At 41.7% G+C, this 27,774-nt stretch overlaps 1 protein-coding gene across 1 annotated transcript in view; it reads left to right on the top strand.

The window, feature by feature from the left end:
- The window catches only part of PHF2 (PHD finger protein 2), a 148,225-nt gene that overhangs the window by 56,730 nt on the left and 63,721 nt on the right, over positions 1–27,774 (top strand). The window contains 1 exon segment of the mRNA XM_032799599.2: positions 23,953–24,038. Within this exon segment, the coding sequence (XP_032655490.1) occupies positions 23,953–24,038 (86 nt within the window).

Here is a 27,774-nt window from a genome sequence, read left to right as displayed (position 1 = left end):
TTGCTCTGAAGTTGGCATGAATCACTCATGTTTCAGAGCTTTCTAGAGAACTTAAACTATCATGCCAGGTAGATAAGCTTTGGCTTTTCCCACAGATAGCTCTGACCATGGTTATTGAGTGATATTTTTCATATTTCTTCTATATACAGTGTTGTTTGCTTTCAGATAGACAAACTCAATACAAGATTTGTTTTTGAATGTATATGGCTAAATGTTTATTTTAAACTAAGGCCCAACTGACAGAACTGGGGTATTGCAGCACAGTTGTTTCTTTGTTCTTAATCTGATGCCAGTGACTAAGTTTGATTCTGCTGCGATACTGCACTGTGGTGTTAGAAATGTGTGGTTTCGTTTGCCAGAGACAATAATCAAAAACAGTTAGGGTACCTATTGCTTTCTTGTAAAGTCTGCTGAAGCCACCTGTTTTGCTTCCCTTTTCTAGCCCACTCTGCTCAGCTGCCCCTTCCACACTTTTCTTCTCCACTCACCCCTTCTCAGCTGCCTTTCCCCCATCCCCTTGTTCTGCTGGCATCCCCTTTCTCCGCTGCAGCACCATGCTGAATCTCCCCCCCCGCACCTTCCCAGACTCTCTGCACTTCTGTGCCCCCAGGAAGGGAACACTCAGGCCTGAAGGAGGAGTATTGGAGCACTTGAGGAGCAGCTGAGAAGGGAGAAATCCCTGCATTGTGTACGTGAATCCACTTAGCTTCCTTGTCTCCCACTCTGTTATTTTACCTAGGATCTTGCCAAAAACTGTAAGAAGATTTTTTCTTTGATTGTGTCTTAATTTACAAACAGCTTGTCCCGTTAACTACAATTTCAACTGAAGAACTTTCCTAGGAATTGGGTTATATTTTGAGATTTTTGAGGAAAAGAGCAAAAGACTCAGGATTTGGGTTATTTTTATTTTTTGTAATGAAAACTTATTTCTCCAGCAGTCATTTGATGCCCTTGTTTAAGCTCATCAGGAAAAATGGGCCATTTTGTCACTACTGCTTAATATCTTAACTTAAAAAAATTAGAATTTAATCAGCTAATCATGGGTGTTGGGCTCTAGATCTAGAGGTCAATCCACCGCAGAGTGAAGTCAATGAGGGTCTTTCCGTTGACTTCAATTGGAATTGGACCAGGCCCTAGATAAATTTCAGTAAACAGTTTAATCCGTCTATCTAAATCTTAGGGTTTTACACTGCCACCTATCATCATGCTAGCTGAGCACCTTCCATATAAAATCAGTAACAATAGTGAGGTCCCGAGCGGACTGCAAGGAGTCTCTGGCATTTCTTCCTACTCACGGTCAAAATTCTGCTTGGGACTAAGGGTGGTTTTGTTTGTTTTGTGGAGGTTTAGGGCAATAAGGGGTTAATCTTTTTTTAATCTTCTTTGCTATAATGTGAGGCCAGATCAGACATTTGACACAGTCTGCCATTGACTTCACCATGCACAGAATATGGCCCATGATGCTGTGTCCTGTGAACTGAGGGTGCCTTACAGTGAAATTGAAAAGAAAAAAAAATGGTTCAATTGAATCAGGGGCTAAATTAAAGAGAGAATGTTTAGGCTTATAGTCCTTTTAATTAAGGGTGGAGGCAGAACTGTCTCTGACACCTGAAGGGGAAAAAAGATTTCAGAAGGAATACTGTGTCTGATGATGAGAAGTGGGATAGGTCTGTTGATATTTATGAGGCACTCCAATGACCTAAGAAGTTCTTTTAACAAGTCTCAGTATAGGATTTTTCCTTTTTATTTCATTATTCATATTTAAGTCCCTTTAACTAATAAGATACAAACAGTTCCAAATTCTACTCTCAGATCCATGGAGGGGGTTTCCTTTGAAGTCAGTACATCTGAGAGCAGAAATTGGTCCAGAGTATTGGATTTTCTTTGTGAATTTACATTCTGCGTGGCATTATAACCACTTCAGTAGTTGAAAATTGTATTGTTTCTATTGTACCATGGCAACTCCTGCATCAGGATAGGTATTCAGCCTCTGAAAAACAGGGCCCTTTAAGAAACACATACCTCAGTGTTTAATGTGAATTGCTATGGTTTTTACGTTGCTGTGAGAGGACCCACTATTGTAGAATAAACATGTTTTCCCCAGTTTGTTTATAATAATTTTTTAAAATATTTTTTTTCTGCCTGTGGTTTCTGTTTCCTTGGTGTAATTTTTTCCTTTTCAAAAAGTGACACATTTAATTTAAAGGAAAGGGTAAGAAAGAGATTACATCTGTTGTTCTCCTGACCTATTTACTGCTGTCTTGAAAAAAAAAGCAGAATTGTATATCTTTGTTTGCATGGAGATTGCTCTACTATCCAGTCACTAAACATACAGGTACAACTGCTGAAGCCCATATACGTAATTTTTATTCACTTCCTTACTCAGGAAAAATAACTTTGAAGCTGGTTTCAAGAGAAATTTTGCCTGAATTTAAATCTGAATCCGGACTTTAGCAATTGTATGAGCTATTGAGTGAAATGGTTTATTAGGATGCATTGCTAGATAAGCCCATCTGTCCCTCTGCCAGACTAGGTTTTCAAGAATTTTTTTGTCCTTCTGATCGGAATGGCTGTTTGGAGGAACATAGGAGGCTACAGCAATGAAGAATCAGTGGCCACTAACATGTTGAAATGAAGAGGAAGACACCTGTATCCCAGGCAGTTCTGTGGATGTGTACTATCAGCATTTCCGCTTTTGAATTAGACACTGAACTCTCTCCGTTGAACGGAGAATGGCTTCTGCAGTGCTTGTGAAAGAAGCTGTTTTTCTCATAGAGTTTCAGAATGCCTGTGTTTGTGTCCAGTAAAAATACCAGACATTGATCTTTACGATACTCTTTTTCTGGTTAAAGACTAGAATTTTGGGTGCACAGTGGGAGAGAAGTCAATTCAATCTTTAATGTAGGAAGGGTGAAAGAGATTTATGTCACAGAAGAGTACTAGTTTCTGTGTTCTGCATAGACTGTTGTGAGTAGTTAATAAGTGGGCAGCACTGGTGTTATTCTTAGAGGTAGAGCTGAACAAAGAATTCATAGCAAATAACTTAGATGAATTTAGCCTCTGTCACTGTTTGCTGTTTTTTTGTGAACAGTTTATCATTTTCTCAGATTTATGCATTATTAAAAAATATTTGCAGAATAATTTCTGAGACTAAATCCTGATCTGTCATTTGTTTGCAAATACTAGTTCCGGAATAGTCATAGTTCAAGGTACACTGGTTAGTTTGATCAGATGCATTGTGCCAGTCACATAGTATGTTTGTGAACTGTGATTGCATGGATGTGCTTTGAATCAGATTTCTTGTGCAAAAACTCAAAGCTAAATATTTGTTTTCAAGGGATATTGTCTAATATTCATCTAAAGTGAACCGTTTCACTGAATTTTCCTGCCACTAAACTCATTTGCTAGAATGTTCACAGGAATTAAACATAAAGGGAGGGTGTAAACACAGTATCAGCAAAATCATATTTTTATGCAAGCCATGGTTCAGTTAATATTTACTCCTCTCTTCTTAGGAGAGACTTTGTGCTAACTGGGCAAGAACAGCGATATCAACTGACTCCTGAAGTGAGAAGAGAGTAGGGTTAGAAAGGAGAAATAACAGGCTCAACGGGAACGTGTGGATCATGTGTTGATTAGCAAGAATTTAAGGACCATGTGTTGATTGGTATTCAAGTCTGAGGCAGCTGCAGCAACGGAGAAGTAATCTTGAGATATCTGAGGAGGAAAAAAACTACAGAACAAAATCAATAAATACAATTATGAACCTGCAGCCTGGATGCTTTGTTATAATGGGGGAAACCATTTAAATTTAAATGTAAACACTGACTCTTAAAGTTTAACTTGTTAATGGGAAGTCCAGTTTTCAATCTTGAGGCCAAATCTTTCATGTTGGCAGTGAAATTGGCACCGAAAGCTGGCATTTGGGCACCGTAGTGCCAACGTGACCATTCAGATCCAGGATTTGAGGCCCTATTTAGGCACACAGGTCTGAAAACTGGGCCCAGGCTTAAAAATGTAGACAACCATTAGTATGAACTGTGTCATCCAGACTGAAAATGAAAGCCCCATCCTTGTCTGCACTGAAGCCAGTTTATATTGCATTGTGCGTGCAAATCAGCTTAAAAGCCAGGTTAGTCCATTACAGAAGGATCACAAAGCATACATCTAGTGGTGTAACAGCTGTGCAGCCAGCAGAGAGGGCATGACTAGGGAAAATGGAGAGTAGCTGGAGATTCTTTGAGCCTCAGTTATTCCCAGTTGCTGTCATTCCCTGTTGGGGCTACTGGCAATCAGTGTAATTTAGATCAACTTTCAGGTTGCTCTAACTTAGAATACTGGCCAAGTGAACAGCTAGGCCATGTTCAGAGGAGTGTAGAGGTCGGTTTGAGCCACTTTTGCATCCCCTCCTGAGTTGCACTGTGCACTTCTCATCTGTATCCAAGTGCTGGGGCCAGTGAATTTACTAATTACATTAATTAACAATTGTACTGATTAAAATGGATAATTTCTTTTTTTATAACAGCCCACAAGGGCTCTGGTTTTCTTATCTGTACATTAAATATATAAAGGGAATGATTCGCAGCAGTTCACCAGCTGCAAGAATTATGCATTTGTTCAAGATGGGTAAATTAAATGAATCTTGCTTTTGAGATCTTTCTGAGATATGTTATTCTTATTACTTGTTATGAAGTCAGGTTATGGAGCCTGGTTCTGTGCCAGCCTGGAATTCCCCTGTACTGGATGAATCCTCAGCTGCCCAGTTAGGGCAATTTTCCCATCCTTTTGTGCCATTTTAGCAGCCCAAAGGGGCCAGCACAGGAGCACTGGCTCATAGGTTAAATTACTAATTGTTCATTCAAAAATGAAAAATTAAACCCAACCAATGCTATGTTTTATTAAGTATCATGGCCTCTAGTCTGTAAACTATGAATTACATGAGTAATCTTTTCTTATGGGAGTAGTGCCTAATCCATGGAACAGCATCCATTAGGAGAGATTTGTAGAATCAGGTCCTGAGAAACTTCTGCTGATATGACATTAGCAAATTTACCAGCTAAGCTCTTCATTAGGATCAGAGTAAATCCTTTTCATTTCACTTCATTCCGAAAGTCATAATAGGAGGGATGGAAGCTACTAGGTAAAATGGGCCTGATCTCTACAGCACCTTGGCTTTACAAAACAGCTAGAAGGGTTAGGATTGTCTCTTTGCACAGCCTCAAGGAAAGAACTCGATCACTGAGTCTCTTGCAAGAACAGTTATGCCACAAACAGCCTTTTGCAGGAGAGCTTATATTAGATGGAAACAATACAGTCCATTTTAAAAAGAAAAACCCAATAAAGATGTCTTTGTAAACTGGAATTTTCTCCCTGTCACAACACAAGAACAAGGGAGTGTTCTTTCAAATTGAATGGTGGCAAATTCAAAACGGATCAAAGGAAACACTTTTGGCACAGTGTTGCAATTCGCCTCTGTGACTCATTGCCACAGGATGGCATTGAGGTCAAGAATTTGGCAAGAATCAAAGAGGTTTTGGATATTTATGTAGATAACAAGAATATTGAGCGGATAAGATTGAGTTTATGTCAATGGGATTTAGGCTGCTAAGTTCCCATGAACTGCTGAAGATGGGAAACAGGTTTCTAAGCCACTTACATGCTTTTGAACGTTTTACTCTTTTTCATTTAACTTGGAGAGAAAACTGTCCCTGAACCATCTTCTATGTATGTTTGTCCCCCATTTTCAGCTTTCGGGGGGGAGGAGGGGGACATTTTTATTCTAATATTTTCTTTTCAGAGGTAAAAAAATATAGGTAGTGGACAACATAAAGCATTGTAAATTCCCATCCCAGCAAACAGACGTTTCAGAAGAATCTAAGTCACTTAGGGCATATTGAGCCTAAGTCACTTCTGAAGCCCTCTTTCAAAAAGGACTAGATCAAAGCACAGACACGTCACCAGGGTCTGCCCAGCAGGCTCATGTGGGTAGAGTCACACCCCTACTGGCTGAGAACTAAATGTGTAGACAAGACATTAGGCTCCTAAGTCACTTAGGGCTTGTCACAGGGTAGACTGGGCTGTTTGAGAGGGAACAGGTCCAGCCCAACTGTGCGTCATTAACAACCTCTCCATGAGGCCTAATGCAGGGCAGCTGGTCTCTATGAAGAGCCAGAAGGGAGCAGGGAAAGGAAGCTGCTTCAGAGATCAGGTGGGTCCTGTGGAGACCTTTGACCGGAGGGTTTGGGCTTGGAGGGCCACTTGGACACCGTGAGCCAGTGGAGAAATCCAGGTAGGAAGGTCTGGGAGTTACTGCCGACACCAAGACCAGGGAAAGACTCCTGGTCAGGGAGGTGTGGGAAGGAGCAGGGAGTAACCCAAAGGAGTCCAGGAGGGGCTGAGGAGAGAGATGGGAAAGGGCTGCAAGCTGCGTTCATAGGGTGGGTAGAAGAGTTCTCAAATGAGAATAGGGGACACAGACCCCACGGGAAGAAGGGGCTGGGCCCGTTTGAAACTAGCACAAGGACTTTATTTGCTGTGGACCTTTATAAGCTGGAAGCTATGGACTTTTTGTTAATGGCTGAACCAGAGGACCACGTCACTGAGGGGAAACTGAGATAGGGATGCCATAAGGTTACTCTGTTCCCTGAGGAAGTGCTTGGAAGGCAGTGACCCGTTTGCAGGGCTAGATCTTTGAACTCCAATGGGTGTTAGGCACTGAAATATCTTTACAAATCTGGCCTTTAAGCATTGTAACATTATTTACCCAAGAACAATAGCAATGTAAATAATAAAGCTAGCAACTTTCTGCAGAAGCAGCAAAGAATCCTGTGGCACCTTATAGACTAACAGACATTTTGGAGCATGAGCTTTCGTGGGTGAATACCCACTTCGTCAGATGCATGTAGTGGAAATTCCCAGGGGCAGGTATATATATGCTAGCAAGCAAGCTAGAGATAACGAGGTTAGTTCAATCAGGGAGGAGAGGCCCTGTATCTAGAGTGAGGTGTGAAAACCAAGGGAGGAGAATAGTTTGTCTTGAGCCATTCACAGTCTTTGTTTAACTGAGCTGATGAGTGAAAATTTGCAGATGAACTGAGCTCTAGCAGTTTGGTCGTTTGAAGTCTGTCCTGAAGTTTGGTTTCGCTTGAACCAGAAAGAGATGGCCACCTTAAGGTCTGCTATAGTGTGGCCAGGGAGTTGAAGTGTTTGTTCTACAGTTTTTGTATATTGCCATTCCTAATACCTGATGTGTGGTCCATTTATCTTTTCCGTAGAGACTGTCCAGTTTGGCCAATGTACTGACAGAGGGGCATTGCGGGCATATGATGTATAATATTTACATGAGTTGACGTGCAGTGATGAACGTGATGGTGCGAGCTGGGTTAGGTCCTGTGATAGTGTCGCTGGTGTATGATATGTGGGCAGAGTTGGCATCGAAGTTTGTTGCATGGATTGGTTCCTGAGCTAGAGTTACTTATGGTGCGTGTGCAAGTTACTGGTGAGAATATGTTTCAGGTTGGCAGTGTGTCTTGGCGAGGACTGACCTGCCACCCAAGGCTGTGAAACTGTGGGATCATTGTTCAGATGGGTGTAGATCCTGATGATAGCGTTGAGGGTTTTAGCTGGGGACTGTATGTGATGGATGAGAGTCCTGTTGATTTCTTTCTTGGTTTATCTTGCAGTAGGAGGTTTCTGGGTACACGTCTGGCTCTTTGATCTGTTTCATTTTTCCCTTGTGTGGGTATTGTAGTTTTGAGAATGCTTGGGGAGATTTTATGTGTTGTGTTCTCTGTCGAGGGTTTAGAGCAGATGCGTGTGTATCCTCAGGTGCTTGGTGTACGACTAAGGATCGTGGATGTGCCGGGATGAAGCGTGAGCAATGAAGGAGGGGGGGGGGCGGGGGGGGGGTATAGCGTCGGTAGTGTTTGCGGTGATATGGGGGGTGGTAGAGTGACTCGCTTATTTGCACTGTGTGTCTAGGAAGTGGACCGCCCTGTATGATTGGTCCAGGCTGAGTGACAGTGGGGTTGGAAGCTGTTGAAAATTGTGTGGAATTTTTCCAGTCTCCTTCCATGGGTCCAGATGATGAAGATGTCATCAATGTAGCGTAGTAGAGAAGGGCGTGAGTGGACGAGAGTTGAGGAAGCGTTGTTCCAGGTCGGCCATAAAAATATGCATATTGTGGGCCATGCGGGTGCCCATAGTGGTGCCACTGATTGGATATAATATTGTCATCAAATTTGAATAGTCTGTGTGTGAGGATAAAGGCACAGAGCTCAACAGCCAGTTGCTGGCTCATCAGGGATACTGTTTCCTGACAGCTTGTATCCATCTGTGTGTGGGATGTTTGTGTAGAAGCTGTACATCCATGGGGCTAGGATGGTGTTTTCTGGAAGGTCACCAATGCATTGTATTTCCTCAGGAAATCAGTGGTGTCACGGAGATAGCTGGAGTGCTGGTGCATAGGGTCTAAGTAGAGAGTCCACATATCCAGACAGTCCTTCAGTGAGGATGCCATGTCCAAATGATGGGCATCCAGGATTTCCGGGTTTGTGGGATCTCGGGTAGTAGAATAGATAACCCTGATTGGGCTCTAAGTGGTAGGTTGATTGTTGTTCCTATGTAGTGTAGGAGTGTCCTGAGTAAAGTGGTGCAGTTTGCTTAGTAAAGCAGCAAACGATCCTGTGGCACCTTAAGACTAAGAACGGTTTTGGAGCAATGAGGCTTCGTGGTGAGTACCCACTTCATCAATGCAGTTGTTTAGTATATGCCTCAGTGGGATCTGAGGGAAGTGCCTGGTAGAATTTTGGTTATGGAGAGTGTCTGGCGGCCTCCTTTTGGTGAGTCAGACTCGTTATGATTGACAACGCACCTCCTTACAGCGTCTTTGATGATAATGTCAAGGTGGTTTCTGAGGCGTGGATGCGCAATTGCGTTCTGCAAGACTAGGTTATGAAGGCAAGGATGTTGTTTTTCCACAATTCTGCCTGGCACTGGCGGAAGCAGTTCAATTGTATAGTGTCCAAACTTCATCTTGACCCTCAGGAGGTCCATGGAGTTTTTCTTGTGCTTTTGGTTGGGGAGGGTACTGTGTGATCGTGTGCGTTCAGTGTTGTCCCTGAAGATTCTTTGAAAGTCGGAGCGGACAGAAAGTCTAAGACTTAGTGCGCAGGAACTGTTATCATGTTGGTGAAGGGTGCAGGGCCAAAGAGAGTCCCGAAGATAGGACAGTCTTTCTTCTGGGCTGAGTGTGTAGTTGGATATGTTTGGATGATTTGCTTGGGATGGTTGGTACCACGGTTGTCGGCCCCATGTGCAGGTTGGAGTTATAGACAGCTTACAATCCTTTTTCCTTTGTAGAGAGGTGAAGTGGTATATAGATCTCCTGTCTTATTTAGTGAAGTTCGTTTTTATGGAAGCTTAGGTTATTAAAGAGGTCTCCCAGTTGGAGAGCTCTTTTTGATGTTCCTGTTCTGATATTAGATGTTGATCAGGTGAATTTCTCAGTATTCTTTGATAGAAGTATGCAATAATCTTCACTATGGTCTGTGTAGTATGTAAGATGCAGTGGATTTTTTACCTTGGAGTCATTTGGTTATGACTGCACTCCGTTTGCATTTGGAAAGGAATGAGAATCTGTCTTTATTTGTGCAAGTTTCTGTCATGAGGTTGATAGGAATTTACCATCATATGGCTAAATGCAGGTCCTCTGCATGGTGCAAGTACAGAAGGGTACCGTGTTTAGTCTGGATCGTAAAAGTCAACAAAAGAATCCGGTGGCACCTTATCACTAACAGATGTTTTGGAGCATGAGCTTTTGTGGGTGAATACCCACTTCGTCAGATGCATGTAGTGGAAATTTTCAGGGGCAGGTATATATATGCAAGCAAGCTAGAGATAACTTTCTGCAGGATGAAGTAAACTCCGGTTTCCTTCCAAACCAAAATCTGTTGCGAATAGGCCTGATCCAACACCTGCAGAAATCAATGGAAAGACTCCTAATGTGTTTTGGATCAGGCTGTTGGTATCTGAAAAACCAGAAGGGCTTTTCCCACAATGAATAATATGCTAAAAAGTATAATGACTGGGGGAGGATTGTGATGAATGCTATTGGATATAATGGAGAGGCTGCTGTTACACCTTAGGGGGAAAAATATCCTGTAATAAAGGTTGGTAATATAATCTGACTGGTGTTTTTTTAGCTGGTTTTATGATTCAGGTTTGACCAATATGGATATTGTTGACTACATAAAACATGACATTCCATCAGTGAAATTCAAGGGCTTGTTGGCGTCAGTGTTTTGATCCTGTATCCGCTGTTATTTTAACTCTCCTCGTGGCTTGTATCAGTCCTGCTGAGAAACGCTCAACCCATGTTTTTCAAAATTGTTATTGTGATTTTTTTGGTAGACACTATTTCTCATGGGTTATCATTTTTAGAAAATCAGGAAGAGCAGCTGGGTGTTGTTTCAAGCTGTTTGGCATTTCAGATCACTGGGTCTCAGGAACTAAATATTTAGATCTTCGTAGGTATGTCTTTACTCCAGATACATGGATAGATATAGAGTGTATTTTAGTGCCTGCATACTGTAGTTATGGGGTCTGTACCAATGCCAGAGAGAGAACAGATTAGGTAATGTGATTTGATAGATCCTTTTTTGCAATTTTAAAATAATTCTTTGAATAGCTTAACTTGGCTGTAACATTTTTTTTCAGGAAGGTCCTGATTTCACCTAGTCTTACAAGTAGCTTTCTAGAGGTCAAGTGATTCATGCTGCCTCCCAAAGGGCTAATTTTCTGTTACACGCCACAATTGCAAGCAAAGGTTTTTTTGTTTTTTTTTTTTAAAAAAGGTGGTGTAGTCATCCAAAGAATAAAGTGTATCCGAGATTGTACAACTGGCTAAAAGGAATATGTCTAGGAAGAAGCCGCACAAGCAGCTCCTCACTGTCATTCACGCCAGCTTCCATTTCTGTACAGAACTATGATATGGCTTTTATTAAGTTAGTTTTCTAAAATGAAAAGGGGAAGTTATCTTATACTTTAGGCATCCCTGACAGTCCGCTTAATGCACAGCTGCAAGCATAAAAGAAAGACGGCAGCAACCCTGCAATGCATAACAAAGTCCCCAGTGAATCACAGAGTGCAGATAAAATAAAAATGAATCAATATCCCTATTCCCTCACCTCTGTTAAACATTCTGCCGTGGACAGCATTTCCTTCGCCAAAGGCTCCCTCCAAAATGAGTCTGACAGGGTGCTTGAAGAGTCAACAGAAGGGGGACCATATGCCAAAGGAAAAGTTCCCGCTGCCCAATCAGCTTTGGTTGTATGTCACAGGGAGAGAGGCGGTCTCTTATGAGAGTAAGTCCCAGACTGTTGAGGGCTTGGTAGGTCAATGCCAGCACCTTAAACTCCACTTGGAAACCTACAAGCAGCCAGTGCAGCTTACAAAGCACCACTTGAATGTTCTCACGCTGTGATGTTCCATTTATCAAGCAGGCTGCTGCATTCTGACTAGCTTTACTTTCTGAATATGTTTTGTAACACACACCTGTATTTACCGGGAGCAAACTGCAGTAGCAATAACATTGTGTCTCTTTACACAGACAATACCCGCTTACCTTTTAGAGCGTGTGCTAGAGACAAGCTGTACTTTTTAATGGTACACCTACAATTCCCACTGACTTCAGTGACTTTAATGGTGCTCGGCACATCCCAGGATTTGGATCATGGCTGTTTAGCTCAAAAGCATATTCCTTGTGTAGAAAATATGCCATCAAGGTAGATGGAACATGTTTTTAACCACCATTTTGCTTAGACTTGCTTTCAGCAGGTTTAACTAAAATGGAGGTAAAAGAAGGTCCGGCTGCCAGAGCTCTATCTCCGTTATGTTTCCTGCTTGTGCTAACACCGGCTCAGCTGGATGACTCTATACACAGGTGGGAATTCTTCTGGAAATGTCCACAGCGCAGACCGGGTCTGAGGTTGATATGCTAGTTTATACTCCCTTAGACACTGCATAGCAACAAATAATCCACATGAGTTATACTTTGTGCTTTTTTTCCCTCCAGCCCCTTTACTATATTATAAACTCCTCAACTCAAAGGGGCATGGTCAAAGTTTTTAAAACAGAAAATTAACTGCCTGGAAGATCTTATTATCTGATATGAGGGAAATCCTCCGAGTTCCAAATACCGAGTATGTTTGTTTTAAAGTTGCTATTATTGCTGAGACTACAGAAAGTTAACAGCCATTAAAAAAGCCACATTTGCTGCTCTCTGTGCTGGCTATACAGTAACATATACCTGGTTAACACAGAGTGATGCTGACATCATTTGATGGTTCCAATGAGCAAGGAAAGAGGCTCTGTCCCTACATGAACCAAGGGCAAGATCATGCAGCTGCTGGAAATCTTTTGAAAATCTGAGGATTTGTGGAATGGAAAAGGACAAAATGTTTTATTTACAAACTCCTACAAAAGTATTCCAAACAATGGAGCCCACATGCTAAAGGAAAGCAATTAAAAGAGCACTATTCAATTGCACTACTGAGCATTATGTAGAGCTTCTCCTCAAAGCCCTACACAAATATTAATGAATTAATCTGCACAGCACTCTTTGAGGTAGGCAGGCAAGTACCATTATTTTGTTGATGGGGAAGCTGAGTCAAAGAGGTTAAGTAATTTGCTTGGGACCACACGGGGGAGTTGGTGTAAAACAGGGTAGAAACTCCTGGCTCCTAGTCCTGTGCTCAGTACTATGAAATAGTTTCTTTTTATCTCCGCATCTCCTGGTCCAGGTCCTCTGGGTTCCCTGATGTGCTGCCATGAGCCCGTTGATGTTCCATTGAAAGTAACAGGATATCAGGGTGACCTTGGATGCATTCTGTTCTCCCCTGGAATGTTTGCTAAACAGTCAAAGGACTGCTGCCCTGTTAGGTGCAATGGACAGAGAGTGCATGGTCAGAGTTTAGCACTTGGTGCAAAAAGATGAAGCAGCAGATGGCAATGGCATTAGAATCTTGAAAACATCAGACTGTAGAGGGCATCTGGACATTGAACCTATTAAGCTGACTCTCTTGGAAATCCTGCCTGTCAAGTTTGTTTTTGATTCGCACATAGGAGACTTGGATATTACAGATTTTATGTGCTTTACATGGTTTTGTTCTAGCAGGTCGCTGAAGCAGCTGTCTAGCACAAACATTGACAGGTGGATTCAGGGGATAGAATTTGTTTTGAAATGAGGGAGTTGCTGAAATCTGTACCTCCAAATGTATTTTCTCCCTACACTGGCTCATCTGTAAGGTGTATATGCCTTCCAGTTAAATGGAATATTGATTACTTGGTATATTCAGAGTTCTCTCTCATTTAGGCCCCGATTCAGCAAAGCACTTAAGTCAGCGGTCTTGCTTATGCACTTAAAATTAACATGTGCTTAAATACTCTGCTGAATTGGGCCATAGTTTGGATTTGCTATTCTCCCATCCTCATTCTTCTTTCCTTTCTATAACATCACTTGCCTCCATTATGGTATTTGACAAATAGTTAAAGCACTTGCAGATGTCATCATTTGGTCACGGGAGAATCAGTGTGTCAACCTGTCTGGTAAACTGGATAAAAAAGCAAGCCCTTGCTGAAAAAGTTCTGCATCTGAGCAAGTTAGAGCTTTCCTTAGGCTGACTAGGCATTCAAGCAAATGCTTCAGTTTTGCTGAAATTGCATACAATGTCAGATCTGATCAAAAAGAGTAATAAACGTTTGATCAAGTAGATGTGGCAGTGCTGGATAACCATAAAATATGGGAGAATAAATCATGATTCTTTCTACTTCTGAGAAGTCCTGATTTCTCTCCACTCTTATTATAGCTCAGGTGGAGGCTTCTGAAATTGGGATAGGTGTGGTGTTCCAACAAAGCCCTGAGGGGCAAGAGTATCCTACCTTTCACATAAGCTACAAGTGAAAGGAAGAACATTGCTGCTGAGCGAATGATAAATGTCTTGCAGGGATGTTGTGCTTTTAGATCCTGTGTTGTTATTAGATGGGAGGGGAGTTCATGTGAATGATGGATCACCACCTTTACTAGGAATAAAAATACCACACATCTGTTTTGCTATCACTTTTCTAAACCATGTGGTTAGAAGCTGTGTCCTCAGCTCTTGGGCATGCATCACACAGGGCTCAGTCTCTGCTGCTCAGCATGGCCCCTGAGCTTTCCTGCTGCTAGGGAGCCAGCACCAGGCCCTGAGCAGCCTACCCATGTGTGCTGCTTTCACTACCACATAAACTGGCCAGGCCTGAGAGCTGTGCCTCCTGCTGCAGCAGACAGGAAAATGGGTCTCAATCTGTTGACTCTGGGCAAATACACCTCTAGGTGCCATCACTACCTTTCTCCCTCCCTATCCCCCCCCCCCCGAAGGTAAGAGAAGAGAAGGATTGGGTGGGTAGGTGACTGAGGGCAGAGAGAGGGAATGGGGCACTGAAAGAGGGAGTGGAAGTGAGTGGAGGATGAATGAAGAGTGTTAAGGAGAAATCCAGAATGATGCTGGAGAGGAAGTCAGTGAATGGGAGAGGAAAGGTAGAACGGAGCTAAGGGGATGAGTCGGAGAGAGGATTAGAGGGTGGGCAGGGAGTGAGAGAGGCTGCATTCCGAGGTTTTAAACTTGACTCTGGCAGTCTTTTGTTCCACACAAAGTGTAAATTTTTTTTATTTTATTTTATTTTTTTTTAAGCTGGAACGTTGTCTGACACCACAGCTTTCCATCTCTGGGAATCAAGACTCCATGAGCACACGCTTGTGGCTTTGTCACTGACTTTTAGTAAAGTTGGTGGCAAAACGCCCACTGACTTCAACAGGGGCAGAACTGGGGCGTTGCTTTGTACTGTTGCATCTCTGTGTCTCAGTTTCGCCATCCTTAAGCTGAGAGTAAGGTCTGGTCTACACTATGTGTTTATACCGATTTTAGCAGCGTTAAACCGATTTAACGCTGCACCCGTCCACACAACGAGGCCCTTTATATCGATATAAAGGGCTCTTTAAACCGGTTTCTGTACTCCTCCCCGACGGAGGTATAGTAGCGCTGAAATCGGTGATTACCATATCGGATTTTAGTGTTAGTGTGGCGCAAATCGACGGTAATTGGCCTCCGGCAGTATCCCACAGTGCATCACTGGGAACCGCTCTGGAAAGCAATCTGAACTCGGATGCACTGGCCAGGTAGACAGGAAAAGCCCGCGAACTTTTGAATTGCATTTCCGTTTGCCCAGCATGGAGCTCTGATCAGCAGAGTGGCGATGCAGTCCCAATCCAAAAAGAGCTCCAGCGTGGATCGTACGGGAGGACTGATCTGATCGCCAGTATAGGGAGACAAATCTGTTCATCAGAGCTCTGTTACAGAAGATGAAAAATGCAAAGCATTTGAAAAAATCTCCAGCTATGATACAGAGTCCACAGCACAGTGCTATGTGACAAGTGTAACGGAAAGCCAAAGAATCAAATGGACGCTCATGGAGGAAGAGAGGGACTGAGAACTCCAGCTATCCCACAGTCCCCGCATCTCGAAAAGTATTTGCATCTTGCTGAGTCCCACGTGCCTGTAGGTCAAACACATTGTCTGGGTGTTTAGGGTATATTCGTCAATTTACTCCTCTTCCCCCCCCCCATGAAAGAAAAGGGAAAAAATCGTTCTTGACTATTTTCAATGTCACCGTATGTCTACTGCATGCTGCTGGTAGACATGGTGCTGGGCAATGAACAGCAGCAATCTCTCCCCCCCTTCCCTGTGGCAGATGGTACAGTGCAGTAGGACTGGTAGCCATTTGCGTCATCAGCCCGTGAGTGCTCCTGCTGGCCTCAGGTGAGGTTGGCCGGGGGCGCCTGGGTAAAATAGGATGACTCCCGGTTATTCCCAGCAGATGTACAGAACGGCTGTAACCGTCCTCACCATAGCAACTGGGGCTGAACTCCATCAGCCCCATCCCCTTTCATGTCTAAAGAAAAGATTCTGTACTGCCTGACTATCATAGCAGGGATGCTCGCTCCTCTCCCTCCACCGTTTAATGTCCTGCCTGGACTATCATAGCAGCTGGAGGCTGCCTCCCCCTCATTTTATCTCACTAAAAATCAGTTACTTATTCTGCATTCTGTATTACTTCATCACACAAATGGGGGACCCTGCAACGGTAGCCCAGAAGGTTGGGGGAGGAGGACGATCAACGGTGGAGTTGTTGCAGGGACACCCCTAGAATGCATGCAGCTCATCATTTCTGTGGGATCTGACCGGAACGGCTGCTCTCTTGGTCTCTGATACACTGGTTCTCTAGTACACTTGCTCATATTCTAGCAAGACTGACTGTATTTTAGATACAACATAAAGGAGGGATGACCTGGGGGTCATTCCCATTTTTGTCTTTGCGCCCCCGCCACCTCAGCGAGGTCAGCCAGGAGCACCCATGACAGCAGCAGACAGTACAGTAATGGACTGATAGCTGTCATCTCATCGCCAATTTACAGTGGCACAGCAGACAGTACAAACGACTGTAACCGTCTCTGCTACCTTGCAAGGCAAATGAATGCTGCTGTGTAGTGCTGCAGTCCCGCCTCTGTCAGCGGCATCCCAGTACACATACGGTGACAGTGACAAAGGACAAACGGGCTCCATAGTTGCCATTCTATGCCGTCTGCAAGTGCAATCCAGGGAAGAGGGTGCAAAATGATTGTCTGCTGTTCCTTCACGGAGGAAGGAATGAGTGACGACATTTACCAGAATCACCCGCGACACTGTTTTTGCACATCATGCATTGGATCTCAACCAGAATTCCATTGGGGGGCGGACTCCGGAACTATGGGATAGTACCCACAGTGCAATGCTCCAGAAATCGACGCTAGCCTCAGTACATGGACGCACACCGTCAAATTATTGTGCTTTGTGTGGCCGCGTGCACTCGACTTTATACAATCTGTTTTACAAAACCAGTTTATGTAAAATCGGAATAATCCTGTAGTGTAGACGTACCCAAATACATACCTCACCAGGATGGGCTGTGAGGATTGATTGATTGATCGTAGAGCAACTTTGAAATCTTGGATGAAAGCTGCTATTGAAGTGCAAAGTATTATTGTATTGCTCCCCACCAGTGTGGTGCTGGGTTATTCCCAAGGTCTGAGGCTGGATCACCCTCAGTGTTACTACTTGGGGGTGGGAGGGGATTCAGCTTGAGAACAAGACACGTATATTTTCACGTTCTGTGAAATTAAGAGTGAAGTGCCTGTTCTAGGACGGCATTAAAAGTCTCTAGGCCTTTCGCCCTATTTTGGTGAGGCAGAAAAGAGTTAAAAAAAAGTTTTAATTAAATTAGCAGAATACAGACCCAGGAGGCTTGTATTGATTTATACGTCTTATGCTAGTCAGATTAAAAAATCATGAACAATTTATTCAGCAATTGATGCAGTGAATACTGCCTGATCAGCTTATAGAGCTAGTTGAATAATATAAGTTACAACTCCCCCCCATTGTCAGATAAACTATTTGACAAATATTAGGTGCCAGGGAATACTAGAGTGTAATACAATACGCACCAGAAGAGACTGATCACATCTGAAAATGAACAGGTGAAAATGACACACGTAAGTGTGTTCTGAGGCAACTGTAATATAATCGGTTCAAAAGTGAGCCATTAGCGTCCTAAGAAGTCACACTATTTCTTTACTATATTGCTTCATTAGAATGGGGGTGAGGTAATCAGACTACTTCAAAGGGCCTGCTTCTGTGGTAAGAGCTCTAAAATGTAACGTAGCTTTGCAGGTTTTGTTACCAAGAATTGTCCTCAAGGTGGATACAAATATGAATTTGTTTAAAAAAATCAGTTTTTTTATTTAAATATTTTTTAAGATCAGACTTTTTATTTATGTTGCTAAAATTGCTAACATTTTTTTACTTGTGTCTGTTTCTGAATTGTTAGTAGAATATAAGATTTTACACAGTTTCTTTTATTAAGAAGTTTCACATTTAAAATGCTTCTGTGCTGAAAAAGACCTGTTCCCAGGGCTTGTGCAAACACCACACACTCAAAAAATTGACAAGCAAATCCCTCATGCTATATTTGCAACCAGCATCACCTTCCACTACACTGAGCTTCCTCGAGTCAGGAAAACTGAAATGCTTTGGCTAGAACGGGGGTCGGCAACCTTTCAGAAGTGGTGCGCCGTGTCTTCATTTATTCACTCTGATTTAACGTTTTGCATGCCAGTAATACATTTTAATGTTTTTAGAAGGTCTCTTTCTATAAGTCTATAATATATAACTAAACTATTGTTGTACGTAAAGTAAATAAGGTTTTTTAAAATGTTTAAGAAGCTTCATTTAAAATTAAATTAAAATGCAGAGCCCCCTGGACTGGTGGCCAGGACTCAGGCAGTGTGAGTGCCACTGAAAATCAGCTTGTGTGCCGCCTTCGGCACCCGTGTCATAGGTTGCCTTCCCCTGGGCTACAATATACTCTTCTGATGGGGTTGCAGTTTGAAGTCAATGAGATTTGGGCTTCTAAATCACTTAAGTGCTTTTGAAAATCCCATACATAGGTGCCTAAATAGGGGTTTAGAAGCCTAACTTTAGGCTAATATTTTTGAAAAATTTGGGTCTGTATAAAAAAGGTCACAATAACTTTGTTAGTGCATCGAAAGTCTAAACAACTTTTTGTTGTTAACAGTGAAGGAATTTTGTTTTGAGGTGAATAAGATTTTGTACCATTAAGAGAGAAATTTTTAATTAAAATACAATCTCAGCCCATTATGCTGCAAACATTTCTGCATCTGGTTAACTTTAAGCATGTTATGTACCTGCTCAAATGATAGCAGGATCAGGGCCTTAATTTTTTTTCTATTTTATTTTTTGCTGACAGCAGTTTTGTAAAATTCAAATAAGATACCCTGCCTATAACGATTTAAATTTTAATTGAAAGATGCAGTAGCACAAATTTCAAACAGGTTTTACAAAGCCTCAATATGGTTACAACTTTAAACATATATTTTTTAAATCAAGTGATTTAAATCACCTGTTTAAATTGCCTTGATTAAAATCACCCCAGCCTGGTTGCCCTTCACACTAAAGGAGACTGATTTAACAAGAAAATGTTTTGGACACGTAGATGGTTAATGTCCTTTTCCATCTTTGCAGGCTTTTCTACAGGTTGGGCAAGAAAATGGAATAGCATTTTTTTTAGCTGAATTTATAAGATTCTCTCTCTCTCTTTGCTTGGGAAGAACTCTGTTGTCTTGTTGCCTGACCAGCATGCCTTGCATCAGCGTAACTTTCTGCACCAGATGTTTCCTTGGTCCCCAACTGACATGTTTACTGATATAGCATCTCATATGTTAATATCAATGTCACAATGAATGAGGTTCTTTTTCAGGACATCTCAGGAGCATTTTTTTCCCTCCTCTCGATCCTTCACCAATTAAAAGTTCACTGTCTCTGCATTTGCTTGGGGAACCTGGTGTCTTCTAAAAGGAGGACATGTCCAGCCCTGCAAATCTTCGTAATTGTCACCATGTCAAAAATGTAGCAAGGGACAGCTCATAAGCCAGAGAAATGGGGACTGCCTGGGGATCTACCAATACCTTATTAGGCCATGGAGTCATGGTGATTGTGTGCACAGTTGTAGTAGGTACCTAGTTGCACACATAAGTGGGTCTGTGTGTGATAATTAGGTAGACCCTAGGTGTCCTTGCATTGCAAACAGTACTACACTTGAAAAGGTCTCTTTCAGAAGGGTAATCTGCATGGTACTCTATGTGTGATTTGGGAACTGAGAGAATCCTGCTGAGACGTGAACATATTGTTCCACAGTGTTTATAGGCTTTTTAAAACTGATTCTCGGACCAATGAGGCAAATAAATCTGCTGTTGCCCAGAGTGCTGCTTCCCAGCTTCACCTCCTGCTGCTGCACCCTCTGTTGCTTCTTGTTCCCTTAAAGGAGCAGCACCTCAGAGACTGTTCTGTCCCTTGCTTCCCTCCCCAGTCCTGGGAAACGGCAGGGCTGTGCTCCCTTACTCTCATCTACCTTCTTGTGAAGCCACTCTGCTGTCTGCTCCCTCTCTGAAAACCAGCTCCTGGACTTCAGCTGCAAGCATCCCAACCAGTTAAAGTAGCAGTACTGCACAGAGTAAGGAGAAGCCAGCTTGTGGCCCCCTTGCAGTCATAGCCTTTGGAAGTGGGGAATAGACAGTGAGGAGGCTGGCAGCTACTGCGGTCCCAGGATATTGGCCAGGATTCAGTTCCTTGTGCTGTTTTCAGCTTTGGCTGCGCTTTTATAACTGTTGTTTCCGTGCCGGATTTGCAGTTGCTTTGCAGAACCTCTCATGTATGATCTGATTGCATCTCTTCATATGCATAATAGGTCAAGGGTGCCACTGTTCTTTGTGTTGGTGCTATCATGCCCAGGTTCCATAGCAATAGACTGATGTGGGAATCACTATAGCATGGCCTTTGGCTGTAGTCTGCTACCACACTTGTTACATCTGATCTCACTTTGTCTAACCTTGAACCCACTTGATCGCTGTATGTGTGAGGGTCAAATGCTTGACCCAAGCACTGGGAATTGTGCTTCTCTCTTAAGAGAGATGGGGGGTGGGGAGAGAAGCAGCAGGGAGAAGCATGACAAACAGATACAAAGAGACTGTGCAAAAAGGCACAGAGAGGGGAAAGAAAAGATGCTCATGAAAAAATAAATACAGTGCACAGCAGGCACTCATGCCATCCGCATTTTAGGGGGGCTCTTCTACAGAGCAGAGGGTTTCTTTTAGCTAGAAAAACACGTTTTTAAAGAATGACATCACTCTTGAGGAAAAATAAGGTGTTAAAAGGGAAAGCAGTTAATGAACCCATATTAATTTTGCAGAAAGTTTTGAAATCTACATTGGTTCCGCATCCCTACAGTCAAGTTCTTTAGCCAAAATGAGGTTACGGGGGTAAGTTAGTGCAGCTAAATTGCTGGCAGCACTGGAGGAAACCGTTTTTAACTAACCTTCTATAGTGTAGATGAGGTTTTAGGGAGTGGTGGTGTCTACATGTCGTGAATGGAAGGCTTTATTCATATGGAATAGTACCTTCCCCTGTGAATAATCCTGTTGACGTCAGTGGGATTATTTGTGGAGTAAGGCACTAGTCAGTGAGAGGAGCCACGAGCTGGGATAAAGGTCTGAATTAGTGCAGCAAGGCACTCTGGGACTTTAGGGCCAGATTCTGCCCCCTTACTCATTAGTGGAACTACTCTTGGAGTAAGGTACTGCTCCATGCAATGAATGTGGCAGAATCTGAGCCTTAGTAAATATAAATATGCAAACCCTTGTGCAGAAACCATACCCTAGGTAGGATGACCACATGGCCCGATATTCAGGGCATTGTCTTATATGGGTGTCTATTACCTCCGGTACCCTATTTATCTAGGGTCAGTGTGAGGGTGAAGCCTGATCCTGTTTGCTATACATTATTCTTATTTTCCTATCTGATTCTCCTTAAATAACTTTTCCTGCCCTAAGAGCAACAGGTCCCTCCATATACTCAAGCCTTAGCCCCATTATTAGTAGCTTTTCATACCTCTTCATAAAGCAAGGTAAGCCTGTTCTCGGCTGCTTAGTATAGCTAAATATAGACTATTCAAAGCACCACTTTAGAGCCTAATCCATACCTTTACTAAGCTTGACAAGTTGAAAGCAGTGACATAAGCATCTAATCCAGCTTTTTGGAGATATGAATGCTACAATTCTGTTTTACTTGTGCTAATTTATGAGCTTTGTTTAAATTCTCTGATGTCTAATCTGGCATTTTACTGCCTGTAAAATCCTTGACCCTAATGATCTGGATTGTTGTGATAATTTTCCTGTCCTTAATTTTTTTTCTGTACGTACAATTTAGACAGATCAATTTCTTTTGTATTTGTTGAAGTATTAGAGCAATGCCAACAGATACAGCCATATCTATATTTTTACAGAGGAGTCAAAAAAATTTTATTGCCATACCAAACAGATGATGCTAGCAATACAACTCGGGCTGGATCTTCAAACATATTGGTTGACATGGTAGAACTTGTTTTGCACTGATCCACTTCTCTTCTCCCTTGCCCTATTATAACTTTTTAGCATTCACATTATTTAGGGTTCTTTCAGTGGAAAAGCATGTTTTGTATTATTTTGGTTGCAGAGATTAGATGAACATATACAATTCAGCTCTGAATGAGCCTGGGATGCTGTCCACATAGCGAGTCACATTTTGTTAGTGCAACTGTTGAAAAACAGTCAAGAAGATTTCTGGCAGAAACTGGACAACAGTTTTTGAGATGCTAGTCAATAGCCATTCTAAAGGAAGCCATGCTAAAGACCACCTCCTTGTGCAGATGTTTTTAATATGGTAGTCACAGGGTTTGTCATCATGTTAGATATGGATGCGAGTTGTGTTAAACTGGGTTTCAAAAATGGTTTCAGGCACACTTTTGCAAACACTAGTGTGGTCAGGGCTTTAGTGCATTTCAGGAGTGAAATATTTCTCCATCCGGGTTTTAGTAAGATTCTCCTCTTTCCCCAGATATTACAAGGAGATGGCCCATGCTCGTACGGATGTAGTTGAGTGACTTGGGAGAGCATAATTTTATTGGCACTGTGACAAACCCCTATTACCTATCTCCGTGAAAGGGAAGTTCACTCATTTTTATAGTGGCAGAATGCACTCAGCTTTACCAATAGTCAGTTAACAATTATGGATCAGATTCTGACCCACACTATGTCCCCTTTGTGTCACCGGAGCTCTACAGCTGAAGAGTTTCCTGGATCTAGCCCATCCGCCTTCCTCTGGCATAGGGGGCGTAGTGTATGTTAGAGGAATCCTGAGACTAATTTAGGTTGGGGACTGAACTAGTCTCTTGCAGCCCAGGGGATCAAGGCAAAGATGGTATAGATCTACCTTTGTCTCTCCCCCTGCCTGGGTCCTGTGCTGAGCACAATTTCTGTGGAAGAAGGAATGGGGGGCTTTAGCCTTAGAGTCTCAGCCTGATTCATGGAGAACTGAAGTTCTCTTTTCTGTGCTTCAAATTTGCCTTACATAATCTGGGCTGTTTTAGGCAGAATAAGCATGAAAAAAATCCTGTTTGCCTTTGCTCCGTGTGGAGTTCAATTATTTGGCTGGCTGCTCCCTACTTTGACTGTACAACAACTTCTTATCTTGGGTACTTCATTCCTTTGTAATTTAGTTTTGTTTTCCTCCTAGCGCTCTGGTCTGCCGTTGGATTGCATTCACACAGCGTGCCCGCAGGCTGCACTGTATTGTTACATATGTTGTGACATCCAAAATAATCTCAGTGGGTGTTCCGAGCAGCTGCCACAGTACAACCTATTTTGGCAGCCAAAAGTGCAGTGAGCTTTGTGTGTCACCCTTTCCTTCTCTCCTTCATAACATCGTAACAGAGATGCAGTCTACTTATGTTGTGCGTGTTGTATATTATTGTGTCCCTACTACTTGCCAACATTGCTCTAGTGTCTAACAACTGTCCATAGGTATTCTGTAAAAGGGTTTGTGTTTTGCTTATTGTCTTTAGGGTGGATTGAATTTCCAGAACTGTGTGTAGATGGGAATAGTATTTTGTCCCAGCCAGCTAAAGTGGTCTTTGTGAATGGAGCAAAAAAATTTTAGTCAGAGTCTCTACCACTCTGTAAGGGAGGCCCATATTGAACTGGCAAACAAGTGTCTGGGAGACATCTCTTTCAGCACTAGACCAGCAGTGTAGGCTGCAATGACATTTGACCTGACCTTATGCACACAGAAGAGGTTTGTCACATTTTGCCTTGATATACTCTTAGTGATTAACAAGCCTGCATATTAATTGCAAAGTTAAAATTTTGATCACCTTGTGTATTTGCACTTTTAGAGCCAGACTGAGGTTGCTCTATTTTTTTTTATATTCCAGTTGTGTTGGCGTAGAAGAAGAGGAGGCGCCAGATATTGACATCTATCATTGTCCGAATTGTGAGAAAACCCATGGAAAGTCTACTTGTAAGTATATCTGCTTGATTCCTGCGCCATCTCAAGTAGATTCTCTATGTTTAAGCAATGGCTAGTTTCTCAATGTTTGGATATAACAATATATATTTTAATTTAAGTGTGTTTCTTATGTTATATATGGCAATCCTGCTACAATGGGATTCAAAACACAGTAAGGGTAACAAAGATGGGGCGCTTGGACTGGGACTAGGGACATGTAAATTCATTTCCCTGCTTAACCTAGCCCAGGCATCCTATGTAACCTAGGGCAAATCATTTCATCTACCCTATGCTCAGTCCCTCATCTGTAAAATGGAGATAACACTTTCCTACCTCACCAAGGTCTTGAGGATAAAATCCATTAATGAGGCACTTAGGTACAGGCTGTAATAGTTCCTGGTTAGGTAGATAGATCTGATACAGTCACTTATCATAATTACATTATGGCTTTTGTCTTCTGATAACAAGAATAAGAAACACTGTATTATGTCTGGCATGCACATATAGTTAAATGGCAATTTTGGTGGCCATTAAAATTTTAGGGTTCATTGCGGGAGCTGGTTCTTCCCCAGGCAAAACTCCTACCTGTATGAAAAGATTGCTGATGTGAGTGGGGGTTTTACCTGATAAAGAACTGTAGGATGTTTTTGCTTTGGCCAAATGAATAAAGAATTCTGTTTACTATACTAGAATATCCTTCCCCCAATCATTGTGAAAAATTAAATGCTTAATTTAAAAGCATTTTATTATAAATATGCTACCAATTGGCAGAGATTGTTGCTGTTATGCAACAAACTACAATTAAGAACACGTAGAGGAAAAATATTACCCTCATTTTCCTCTCAGTGGGTTTGAAAGCCTCACCCTGCCTATTTCTCAAATTTGTAGTGACATACATACATCAGGAGTAGGTCAAATAAATAACTACAAATCGTCTTTAAAGCGAATCATTTAGCAATAGAATGGCTTGTCTTGAAGAGGAGTGGTATGACTGAAGATATGCAGGGTCAGTCATTGCCTCATTGTGGGAGATAAAGCATGATTTTTCTAGACTGAGTGAAATTCTTGTGTTACGTTAAAATGTATTTGATGCTTTTCTTCCTTCCACTTGGCTGTAAATTATGAATGATGGAAGACATCTAGTCTTCAGTGTGGAAAAAAAAAACAGACAAAAGAAGCATAAGTCTGTAATCAGGAATTAAATATAAATTATATAAGAAAACATGGGGGCATAATCTTAGAATTCAACGACTGGCTGCTTCAATAAGAAGTTTACAAGAGTAATATACCAATTATGACAAGTAGAGTTGAAATAACAGCTAACTTTTAATTCTTTAAGCAGGTTCTTGGCTTTCCGTTCCTTAACAAAATCTGCCTTTGGCAATATGTCTCTCACAGTCAGTATTGCACAGTATGGTAGATATAAAGGTGCTGTATCAAAAACATTGCGACTGCAACAGTCTTGTAAACATATGTGGTTACAGCTGTGGCAGAAGTAGAGTGTCATACTACAACAACAATGCTATGGGGTTTTTTTTCACTGTTGTATCTAAGATACAGCGTATCATGACATCACAAAATCAGTCATTAGAGTGGAATAGTGTAAAGACCTGCAACGTTAGTGCTGAAATCTTAGTTTAGTGCTGGAATATCACAAACTGAATTTTCTTGATCTGTATGTTTATAGTTTCTCAAAATGAACAGCAATTTTCAAGAACATTAAAAAAACCAAAAAAAACAATTATGTAGGTTCTTATAGCCATAAAATAAAAGGATATAAGTCACATTGCAAAAATGAAATGTCAGGGTGTGATCCTTCCACCCTTTCAGATGGTGTGTGTGTAACTGCAACAGACTGGAAAAATTAGGGGCCAGTCTTGATGTGAAAGCAGGAACAGGTCCTCTGTTAAGTTATTGTGTCAAACAGTTGTGTGCAGCATGTTCCCAGACTTGTATGAGATTATGAATTTCATTTATTGTTAACTGTTACAATATATGTGTAAATAGCTGAGTTATCTTGCAGTATCAATTTTGTATTAAATGAGTTGGTGTTGTTCCAGATATGATAATTCACAGCCAAGATTTAATTATTGCAAGGCTAGCAAAGAGAAGTGCACATTCACTGCTTGTCTCTGTTGTGTAACTTGCGTGGATTTTAAATATATTTATATTTCTGGTGAACACATTCCATGATGTATGCTCTTCAGATGCCAAATTTAAAAATCATGTTCCTTTTCTTACACTCTCCACCTTACCAATGTCACTTGGTGACTATTATTTCAGAAAATTGCTTGTGACATTTGAAGTCATTTTGATTTAATGAAATTTGGAGATACTTCTGTTAGGGGGGAGAGAAATATACATAATATATAAGTTCACAAATACATTTCTGATGTTGTTATTTAAATTTAAGTGCTCTATTTAGACAAGCTTGATTCATTTTCGTAATGCAGGAGAAAACATTTGGCCTGATTTCCTTCCCACCAGTGAAAATCAGGAGAAATTCCACTGAAATCAGTAAAGTTACAGTGATATAAATAAAAGGGGAATCAGGCTCAAATGTTTGAAATAGTGTCAGTCAAAAGATAACAAAATGAGCTTATAGATGTCCTTTGGTTCTAAATATATTTATGTACGTTTAAGTATACATCTGAATTCATGCGGTGTATTCAGCTTGAGACAGAAGTGAGAGAATATAGTTGTTAGAGCTGATTGAAAAATCTGGTATCTCAATGACAATTTTTCTGTAAATTCAAAATTTTGATGGACAAGTCTTGCAAAAATATTTCTGCATTCTTTGCCAATCCCCTCCACAACCCTGCATTTTTTTTTGGCCAGCTCTGGTAGTTGTTTATAATTTTAGATTATATATTACATTTTTGCTGCAGTTGTTCCCAGAAGCCCAAATCAAATATTCCTCACTGTGGTACACATTTTACAAACATGTAGTAAAGAAACTGGCTGATACTGATGGAATGCTGCACTACATGATGCAGCATCTATGAAGGAGATTTCAAATGGGAATTAAGCATCTATAGATTTTTCAATAGGAGTTACCTCCCCTTTGTGAAAATATTGCCCTAAGTTACAATGTTATTTCAGAGTGTGCTGATTGAAAAGAGTTGCAATGAGTATTTATTATAATCTATAGCTTCATGACTTTGTCTAGAAATTTAGGCAATTTTGAGGAAAAATAAAAGGGGTTTGATAGAATTTTCTTAATGACACACTTGTTTAGCTGGGCCAGTTGATAACGGAACAGAACCAGAATGTAGGGAGATGGGTAGAGGTCATGGGAAGGGAAAGTGGGAGGGAGTGGTGTACATGTTGGGGTTGATTCCTATGTTACTGGGAGTATTGAACTAATCCACTAAGCCTGATGGGCATTAAGATAAAGAACTAGCAGATTTAATGACTATATCCAGCTAGGCTGGAGAGCAGCATGGAACTAATAAAACCAGTATGTGTTGTACAAAACCTGGGAAGGATTCTTTGGTAGATGTCACTACTTCCAAAGTCCTGGCCAGCATACAGAGGTGGTTTTTCAAGGTCTCAGGATGTTATTGTTTGGGCCTCCCATCTCCCCAGCCTCTTTGGTAGTCAAAGAGTGAGTGTAGGGGGAAAGGGAGGGCTGTGGAAGGGCACATGTCCAGTCATAGTGATAGAGGCAGGTGGCTTTCTTCCAGAAAACTGGTTTGAACATAAGAAAAAGCTTGGGTTTGCTTTGAGGTTTCGTGGAGTCTCAGGT

Source organism: Chelonoidis abingdonii, chromosome 17, assembly GCF_003597395.2.
Source record: "Chelonoidis abingdonii isolate Lonesome George chromosome 17, CheloAbing_2.0, whole genome shotgun sequence".
Classification (NCBI taxonomy): Eukaryota; Metazoa; Chordata; order Testudines; family Testudinidae; genus Chelonoidis; species Chelonoidis abingdonii.
Note: the sequence above shows the minus strand (reverse complement) of the source record. Positions and strands in the feature narration are given on the sequence as shown.